The sequence below is a fragment of the Xenopus laevis genome, chromosome 4S (assembly GCF_017654675.1).
Source record: "Xenopus laevis strain J_2021 chromosome 4S, Xenopus_laevis_v10.1, whole genome shotgun sequence".
NCBI lineage: Eukaryota > Metazoa > Chordata > Amphibia > Anura > Pipidae > Xenopus > Xenopus laevis.
In genome coordinates this window covers 67,351,712-67,362,530 of record NC_054378.1, presented here as the reverse complement: position 1 = coordinate 67,362,530, position 10,819 = coordinate 67,351,712, and the positions used below count along the sequence as shown (strand labels likewise).

Below are 10,819 nucleotides of genomic sequence, written 5' to 3'. Positions count from 1 at the left end.
AACCAATATCCATGTAGTGGGATAGTTAGCCTCAATACCACATATTAAAGACCTGACTATGGTTATAGGACAGGGGTGTCCAAACTTTTTGCAATGAGGGCCAGATTTGGTGAGGTTAAAATGTGTGGGGGGCGACCATTCAGCCTGACATCCATTCTGAAGTAGCTAGCTTGTGATCAGGATCATTCACTCCTGGAGATGGATGCATACACCGGAGAAGTGGAGTCTGTTTCGACTTATTTACTGTGCCTCATTTAAACAAGGAATCGAGTAGCCGTAGCAGTAATCACTCCGTGCAAGTACATGCAAAATGCACAAATTAATAGTTCTAAGGCATCGTCAAAGGTTGGTTACCCCTAGACTGCATTAAATAAGACACAGACACCATATATAAAATCTTGAGGTTTGAGTAATAGATTTTAAAAATATATTTTCACAGTGTTTGTTATTATATGATATATTCACTTCTCAACAAATCTGTTTTTTACAAAAACATGGCTGGATGTTTCCATTCTTTAGAGTTGAACAACTGCTGTCACTTTTTAGCATCTTGTGTTAAATCCCCTGTGCCTTGTAAAAAATGCTTTGAATTGAAAGCTAATCTTGGATCGGGAGAAGGAAGTGCTGGACAGTTACAAAGTTCCCTTAGTTTAATAGCCTGAAAAAGAGAAGAAAATGTCAATAGTCAGTGAGTAACATTTTTGACTAGCAAACTACAGAATGTCAGAAATGTGTTTCAACATCAAAGATAAATGACACAGTTGAAAAATAGTTCAATACAAACTACAGGGGGAATCTGCATGCACTCAACACCCTCACAATCAGTTGTTGGCATCCCACTGTATGGGAAAATCTACTCCCTCCACTAAGCACATATACAGTTAATACAGATCACAAATTGCATGACCAACCATATATTTGAGTCACATAAAACAAAAAGCCGTGCATCCACAGCCAACACAACAAGAAAGCCACCACGCTCATGGACAAACACACAATGCAGAAACAAAATTCATATTGGCTTTGTTGTACTTGTTTTTTTTTAAAGGAGAACTTAGCCCTTAATGAAAAAAAACCCTACCATACATCCTCCCTGCTCCCCCCCAGCCTAGCTGCTACCCCTGGTTAATGCCCGTAACTCTTTACTTACCCCTCGGTGCAGATTCAGAGCATCAGAGTTCACGGGCGCCATCTTCTGGCACTTCGGTAATCTTCGGGTCTTCTTCCTTCACTTTGGCAATTTCTATGACTTTTGGCGCATGCGAAGTTGTCGCAAAATGGAAGATTGCTCCGACTGCGCATACGCTGATATGGCACTTACTTAACAAAGATCGAAGAGAAGATGGCCCGTGAACTCTGATGCCCTGAATCTGCACTGATGGGTAAGTAAAGAGTTCGGGACATTTACCAGGGGTAGACGCTAGGCCTGGGGGTGCAGGGAGGGCGGGTATATGTAGGGTGTAGGATTTTTTTTCCATTAAGGATTTAGTTCTCCTTTAAAGTTATATAATGGGTCCCTGTGTGATGTATTTTCTGTATTATGAACTATATATTTATGCAGCTAAACTGCTGTAACTTAAGCTGGCCATAGACGCAAAGATCTGTTTGTACGAATCGAGGATTCGTACGATTTTCAGACCGTGTGTAGAGGGTCCCAACATTTTTTGTCCGGCGGAGATCAGTCGTTTGGTCGATCGGACAGGTTAAAAGATTTTTGTCGGCTGCTGATAATATCTCTGCGTTTATTACCGATTGTACGATTTTCAGAGGGAGACTGTCACTAGCTTTGGTCGAACATAACTTTTGCACGATTGCTGTAGGGGCAGAACATCGGCTCATCTGTTCTTTTGTACTTTATTTGATCGAAATGGTTAGTGGCAGGTCGGGAGATGGGGAAATCCGATCGTACAATGATTTGTACGATCGGATATTTGCGTCTAAGGCCAGTTTTACTGATGTGGGATGAGCAAGATCTTACTGTTTTGATTAATACTGATCCATTGTAAGCTCTTCCAATTCTCCCCCTTTAAATACAGTACGACAGTAAGCAGTTAAAAGCATGAAAGTCATGATAGATAAAAAAAAAAAGAGAAGCATGTATGTAAAACTATGTAACTAAATGGGCCTTTTTTTCTATGAAGTGCAGATTTCTCTGTAATGATTTCTCTGTAATGTGTACCACTTCAAACTATATAGTGTAGTTCCAGGGTTATATGTATATTCTATAAAAATCGTATTGGTTGCTATGGGTCACTGCAGCTGGGCAAATTGTGTAGCATCTACTTAAAAACTGTTAAACATTAAAAAAAACTGTAATGAGGTTCAAAATAATAGTTTATCTGTTGGAAAAAGCCAGCACACCCATTAAAACTGCTTACATATTGCATATTTAAAAGCTTCTACTGTTCAAACAAAGCAGATTTCAGACTGAAAGCACTCAAGTGTGCATATTTGGAGCGCTGACACAGAATATGCCACATGATATAGCCCTAATATTAACTATACCCTATTAGCATATATTTCAGTACAACTGTAATTCTGCACAAATGTCTGCACTTGATTAGTTAAAATGTGATTTTTCTATCCTACCATATGGCCATGCAGTACTAAGTACATGACTACAAGAAGTTATGAAAAATGCATGTAATTTTACCTGTAGCCTTTATCATACCAATCATTGCTAGGCTGCCTGGGACAGCAGCTAGTGCACTTGCCAAAAAAATTAAAATTTACGCAAGGTTTCCCATGGGCCCGTGTATAAAAATAGCAGTCTTACTTAATGCTTAATGTCCATGTAAGAAATTGAATTTTTTGAACCTGAACAAAAGAAATAATCGTGTTTTGTATTTTTTATTTTAGCCTCACAAATAGTTTTGTCTTTTAGATTTAATAATCCAATTTAACAACTAGTGCATTCCTGAGAATGTGCTTTCAGGTCTATTGACATTCACAGTATAAACATATTAAAAAAGAAGAAAAGTATTAACATCAAAGCACAGTTGTTAAAATAGAGCCAGACAAAGACTGTAGCTTGTATCTGTCACATTTTAAGTATTATATTTAAAGAAAAATACTATACATTTGCGATTGGTGTGATAAAAAGATTCATACTAATTACCAAATTAGTGTTAATGTCTAGTGATGGGCGAATTTGCGCCGTTTCTCTTCGGCGAAAAATTCGTGAATTTCGCGAAACGGCGAAAAATTTGCGAAATCGGGCCGGCGTCTTTTTTTTTGACGCAGGCGAATTTTTGCCGCAAATTTTCGCGGGCGTTTCGCGAATTTATTCGCTGGCGGCGAATCGTGCAAATTCGCCGCGAATTTGCGCCTGCCGAATAAATTTGCCCATCACTATTAATGTCATATTAATGTGTCATCAGGAAATTGATTTTATATATATATATAAGTTGTCCAGTTGTTTGGAGAGAAAAATTGCCTTAAAGGAGAAGGAAAGGCTAAAATGAAGTACCGTATATACTCGAGTATAAGCCGACCCGAGTATAAGCCGAGGTACCTAACTTTACCTACGAAAACTGGGAAAACTTATTGACTCGAGTATAAGCCTAGACACAACTAAGACTGTTAGACAAGCAAAACGGTACCTTCAGCACTAGGCTGCCAGTTGGTGCCTGAGGCTCAACAAAGACTGACAGGCAGGCATTTTACTTATTTACAAAGGCTTGGTATTACAGGTTATGATGCAGAATCAACCAAACCTATCCCTTTGTAATCGGATTGTAGGTCAAGTACACACCTATCATGATCCAGTAGCTTCTTTCTCATCATGACCTGACCGAGTTGCAGATCAACAATAGCTGGAGAAGCATTCCGATCTCCCCGGTAATAGGGCACCGTATAGGGTACAGTGCTCCCAATTTTTAAGTTATACACGGCCCCCTGTCTGCCAGCAGCGCACATTCTGCCAAAGCGAATGGTGACAGAGAATTGCCAAATGGAACGCATTACCGTGTGCATTGTCACACTGCCATGTGCTCCAGCGCGATTATACCCCAGCCATCAACTACATCCATGCAAACGTCTAACAAGAAAATGCAAAGCAATCAGGCCGACCTTGCACAGGTCCAATAAAGTCGGCTCTTCAATTCGCCGCGGTTTAAGTGCTGAGCGTTGTGCAGTAATCCCTATTCCCTCACACAATTGTTACAGCGGCACTGTACCGCTATATGCAGAAGCCATTACCGTATGTTCTCACAGTTAACGTCCATGGTGTCAGAGCAGCAGGAGGCCTCCTGGGCGGGCCATTCATTCCTTCTCTCTTTTTTCACAGCGCACTTGCCAAATGGGTTGCCCTTGACAACCAGAGCCAGCTTTGATGTCAGCAGCCCTGTGCACAAGCTTTCAGTGAAGGCTAGCACAGGGAGAGAGTATATCCGCGTGGGTGTCTGAGGCAGACTGTTATGTTAGCACACGGCACTGCTAGGTTATGAAAGAGTAATCCCGGCTTGCTGCTGCTGCACGCGAATCACTGGGAGTTCATAGAGAGAGCCACGAGAATTATGCTAACATTCGGTAGCAGAAGGGGATGCACAGGGCCTTTATTTACGCTTGCGCATGTTTCTTATTCTGATCACGGTAACCAATATAATAATTAGCTCCGCTAAATAGTCGCTCAATAACTTTGTTTATACAGTATGTCGTTTCCTGGACTTGGTTCTCCTGGAGGAACAGCGCTGGGGTGCAGGGGCGCGGGACTCCTGTCAGTAGCCCAGCCACTCATATACTGACTCGAGTATAAGCCGAGGTAGACTTTTTCAGCACATTTTGGATGCTGAAAAACTCGGCTTATACTCGAGTATATACGGTAAGCTTTATCAGAAAGGTCTATATGAATATGCCAGTAAACCCTTAAAGTAATGCTGCTCTGAGTCCTCTGTCAAAAGAAACACTGCATTTCTTTCCTTCTATTGTGTACACATGGGCTTCTGTATCAGACTTCCTGTTTTCAGCTTAAACCTCCAGGGTAGGGCTTGAGCATGCTCACCTATGATTAAGGGATTTATTCCCGAAACACGTTAGGATTCACAGCAGCAACCCCAATAAACCTTTTCCAGAAGTGCCGTCTGCCTGTCTTGAGTCTATTGCATGCTCAGTTTGCGCCTCTCCCCCTCCATCCTCCCCTCCCTGCTGTAATCTGAGCTCAGAGCTATGCGCAAGCAGGGAGAGATTCAGGCAGGAAGTTATGCCACAGCAAGTCAATATGGCAGCTGCTATCCTAAACAAACAAAGACGGCGTCTAGAGCGGTTTACTCAGGTATGAAAAAGCATTCTAATGAATAAAAATGGCTTGCACTGTTGTGGCTAATCTATTGGCAATAAACTGCCTTGGTAGCTTTCCTTCTCCTTTAATGTCTGATAACTGAAGAGTTAGAAAAACATGACTTTTATGTAGTCAGATAAGCAAAAAATGTTTAAATAATTGTAATTCTCTATAATAATAAAACAATACCATGTTCTAGATGGTAATTTAGCTGCATATAAATTATTTCCCTTTCTATTCTACATATTTTTAATAATTATTATTAATTTTTAATAATAATAATAATTACTGAACTTAAGGGAAAAAAAGACTAATAAGGATATTCTGTTATCTTCTTATTTAGGATCTCTCTTGTTCTTCTACCAGTCTGTTTTCAAACTATTGCCAAGTTGCTCTTGCAATAAGATAGGTTACGGGCATATCTCAAACGACAATTTAAAGATGCATTGTGGACTTCCCAGAGAGCATTTCATTTGGAGCATATTGCAACCTGCATTACAGGAAGGTCACAGAACATGTGCTATTCCCTGGGTGTAGAAGAGGGTGGCCCTGCCAAAATGTTGTATATAATGGCTATGCTTACATGATTTTCTTGTCCATTCTTGAGTCCCTGAAAGTAAAAATTGTGAAAAATATGGCACATGGTGCCCACATGTTGTGTCTTGGCTACAAAGAAAAGTTCTCAAAGAAATATGTCAGTAATGTCCCTATACCTACTGCTGTGGTTATAGCAATCGGCATGAGCATTATTATTTAAGGTGGTGATACCCAGGTTTTAATTCAATAATCACCTATCATGTGCATTAACCAAGGTGATTATTACTAAAACTTTTCTGCTGGTTTATCATGCCGACATTTCCCTGGAAAAAGCCCTGAGATGAAGTGCAACAATAGGGCCCATGTAAAGTCACCCACCACAAACACAAGCCATTATGCAGAGAAAAAATACTTTATACAAATGTTGTCCTTCTTTCTATAATTTAGATTCTTACAGCCCACAAGAAAAAAGATGATCAATTAACCTGTATTATGTACTTACTTACCCTGTATTTACCATCCCATTAACTAAGATCACCACTGTACTATAAAGGTAGATTACATCAGTCGCTGTAAGCATTTCTCCAATACCAATACTGAGTCATGAAAGTTTATGCATTTTTAACTCACACAACTGAAAATGTAGCCACAGTCTGAAACCATAGAGATTAACAGAATATGTGAAGTTGTCTGTTTATGTTATTTTTGTTACAAGTATATGGACTTGAAGATCAATTGAAGCATATCCAAATGTACATCCAATTATAATCTATAGTCACATACTTTACTCCTTTCATCCACCCGGAAATCTACTTCTTAAGTATCTCATTATTACAGGCAGTTTGCAGTGTAAAATAGAAACCCACGGAGGTGGTCTGGAAGGACAAATGTATTGTAATCATTTCACCTCTGAAATGTCCGTATGTTTAATGTATAAACTGATTTCATTGCAGAAAGTTTAACCAAAGCTTGTGCTCAAAACACTTATGTCAAATCCTATTACAAAGATTTGAAATGAACATTCAACAATTCATTACTTTTTGTGTCCTTTAGGAAATAATGAATATACTGGCAGCGAAGTTACAGTTTTTGAGTACAAGTAATAATCTTTATCTTGTTTGTGCTTAGTTAAATCAACAAAACAGCTGAATTGTGAAATGATGTGAAAAAAAGGAGCAACGGTTGATTCTTTATTGCTTTATGATGTGGCACATGAAGACAAAAATAGTAAAATCATGGGCCTAATTTAAGGTATTTTATTTCAAATCCTATTGTCAAAGGCAGCAGGTAATTTTAATAAACTAAATAGGTCTCATTGTTGCAAAATCATAAAAATTATGATTCCATGATACAAATATATCAGCTGGATCTTGTTAACGCATAAGTGTCTCATATATGTGGTGATGTCTCTCAAAATGTGGAGGGTTTCTGTTTATACTGAATGACTAATGCTATTGATTGACTACAATAACTTTTCTTTCACTTAAAGGGCAACTAAAGTCTAAAATAGAACAATGTTAGCAATGCTGTATTGTGTATACTAAATATAATCATGAACTTACTGCACCAGAAGCCCAATTAAACAAATGATTTCTGCTTTTAAGGTTGGCGCAGGGGTCTTGTAACTTTGTTAAACATCTTTGCAATACCAAGACTACGCACATGCTCAGTGTGGTCTGGGCTTCAGTTGGGAGGTTAAGCTTAGGGATCGTCATAAATGATCAAAACAGCACAGGTCAAATAATATCTGGCAGAAGCCGATACAACAAGACTGATTAATAATCAGAATATACAGATTGCACTGGGTCTGTGGATACAAATCTACACAGTTGTTACAAGGAAAAAAACAAAGCTGCTCGAGTTCTGGGAAGTAAGTTGGGTGGGTTCCCCTCTGTCATTTGAAAGTATGATAATTTCCCTGCACAGCAGTTAGGGACCGTCTGAAATTTCACTGCATACAGTCAGGTTTCTTATAAAAATTGTACACATTTTTTATAGTAAAGTATATTGGAGATTTTCTTTTTCTTTTTCATTAAATTGTTTTAATTATTTTTTTTTGCCTTTACATGTCCTTTAATCGTTTAAGGACTCTTTTTCCCACTAATGTAAGTGACTTTTCTTTCTTTTGAGCGGGTACTCTGAAATTAAAATTTACTTTCTCAATGCACATTTGTAACACAAGATCTCATCACTAGTTTCAAGATGAGTTTTTTTGAATTACTTATATTAGATATCACTAGTTTTAGTACTAAGGCATTATTGGGCATATAAAATATGCAAAATTGGCTTTCTGCAAAGCAGTGGTGATCGGTTTGGATGGCAGCAAGTCATTTGGAATCACACTTATCCATCAGAACTGCAGGAATCACAGAAAATACAACAACTTTATGTAGGCAGCAACTGTGTTCATTACTGGTAAAGGCAGGTTTTTTTTTTTGTAATATCAATATCATGCAAAAGGAATATTTTATGATGAATTCGGTAAATGAGAACTTGTGAAAAATGGCCAGCGTCAGCAGTCCCCGATTTTTATTTTTTTGCTATGTCCCCTATTGTTAACTTGCTTATTTTTTTCTTTAAGCCCAAACAGGGATCGCCAGAAATCACTTTTCTTGTGCTTTTGCCCTTGCAAATACTTACTCTCCATTCTTCCCTGCTACATTCAAAGATAAGGCCATAACTGCACACCATGACACCTCTTTGTTCCTTTTATACAAATGCAATGTGCCTATTGACTAACGGAAATGCTAAAAGCTTAAAATATAATCATTCTCTCTCCATCTTCTATTAAAAGATTTTTGAATTAGCTTGGAAAATATACAAATATATTGTTCTTTGGCCACAAATTTCCCCACATATTTTATTATAATAATTCCCTTGCAAAAGTAATTGAGACAAGTGGAGTATAAAATAGCTGGGGAAAAAGCCTCCTAGTGGAGAAAAACGAAACGGTTCCTGCACCCTCTCAAATTGAAGTGAGAGAGACATATATTAAATAAACAAGAGCTTTAAAAAAGAAATATTTTTATATAAAACATGTGAAAATATGTTTCACATGAAGGATATAACTGTTCAGTTATCTTTTGAATGTGACCTGTGCGCTAATGATTAAAAGACACCAACTGCAAAAGCAGGAAGTAGTGTTCTGGCTGTTATGTTAGATATCTGTTCACTCCAGCCTTTATACATTACATTTTTGACTAACTATATTAGAACCATATTTTATTTAACACAGCCTGTTTACCCAGTTTTGTTTTCACACTGAACTGTTCCTTTAATGGCCAAATCTGGTGAGCCATAGTACTGCAACTAATGATATTACAACTGCTAGACTTTATCTGCAATGTGTTTTCCCACAAATTGCATGACTTTTACTTTAAAGGCATAACATAATATCAGGCACCCCCCGTCCCACAGTGATTATAACCACCTACATGATACCCCAGGCCAGTGCGGTCGTTCACTGCAAACTGTACCAGCCCACTATTACAGTTTATTAGCATCTGATATTTTTAATTAGATATGTACTTTTTTCAAGTGTCATATTCTGTGACACAGTCAATCCAACTACAGAAAATTATGAGATGCAAATCCTCAAGCACAAAAGAGCAACAGCTGCCAAACTAACCAGTTGACTTATAAAATGGTGCAGCATTTGAGCTGTAAAATACACTTCATATGGAGGATGTCAAATGGGCAACAAATAATGACCAGGCTGCATTGTGGCATAGTGACATTGTATTCTGTTATCTATGCAGTTACACTCACTTCAGGTATAAGTCGATCCAAGTGATCTGCACGATTTTGATGTGATGGGTGTGTTGAAAGCCATTCTGGTATCCGAGCTTGCCCTCCTGAACTCTCAAAGATTTCCATCTGTTTCCAGAAAACCGAACTTGCTCTTACATCTACACAAGCCTGCAAGTAAACAAATATTCCTGAATATTGTTGTACACAAGAACTATTGATGGCACAGTGAGACAGAAACATTTCACATACCTGGGTAAAGGCTTTTATAGATCATGTTTCAAAGAGTATTAATTCTCAGTTGGGGATAAAAGTACTCTTGAAACATCGAAGGCTGCTTCTGACAGTTACCCTACTTGATATTGGGTTTACAGCAACATGAAAAATGTTAACACTTTGGGCAAAGCGCAGTAGGCTTTAACATGTCTATATCGCAGACACATTGACAAATAGGATTCAATTAACATAGCTAGGAGCAGGAGAACATCCACACTACCAAAGGCATCCATTTTTGGACATATTCTGTCAGTTTTTTTATACTTAATACAAACGATGTGTTCCTGAAGAACAAACAAGGAGTAGTTTAATTTTTTTCCGTGCATCCCTTTCTGTCAAATACCAGTTATTACATACAGTACTATAGACTATACTGGCAGAATGTTAACAATGACCATACTTTCATTTTTTTATTGTTGTACAGGTATAGGAGAATATAGAATACTTATATTCAGACCTTCAAAAATTATCTTGCTTTGCTGAACAATATCTATTAAATAAAGACAGTGCCGGACTAAGGTTTATTGGAGCCCAGCCATCTGGAACTCCTCCATCCCCAATCAATCACCTCTTACCTCCTCCCCTGCCGGCTGCTTGCTCGTTTAGCTCCCCCTTTCGGTCACTAGTTCATGGACTACACCCCAGGTTACAGCCTCAACACTGTTGAACCCTAGAGAGTAGCACCCCTGTTGTCTACCCCTAGTTCCAGTAGCATTGGTAGTATCTGTGTCATCAATATTATCGTTGGTAGTATTCGTAAAACTCTATTAGAAGTAATAGTAGCTTTTGCATTAGCGGTATTTGTATTACTGGTAGTATTAGCAGTTAGATTTCATAAAATCATGGCAGTATCAGCAGTACTATTACTATTACTATATTTGATAGTATTAAGATTAGTAGTATTCTGTTATTTCAGTTTAGAGATGACAGGAAGCAAAAAATATTGTATGCAAAAGACCTGACACTATGGTATTTTCATAG

The 10,819-nt window shown here is 38.2% G+C and overlaps 1 protein-coding gene across 1 annotated transcript in view; it reads right to left on the bottom strand.

Moving 5' to 3' along the window:
* Positions 1–398: 398 nt before the first annotated feature.
* The window catches only part of oma1.S (OMA1 zinc metallopeptidase S homeolog), a 38,132-nt gene continuing 27,711 nt past the window's right edge, over positions 399–10,819 (bottom strand). Inside the window, exons 9-10 of the mRNA XM_018260786.2 lie at positions 9,584–9,733; positions 399–658 (exon numbers count right to left, since the gene is read on the bottom strand). Of these exons, the coding sequence (XP_018116275.2) occupies positions 536–658; positions 9,584–9,733 (273 nt within the window). The 3' untranslated portion in view covers positions 399–535. The remainder of the gene's footprint in view (positions 659–9,583; positions 9,734–10,819) is intronic.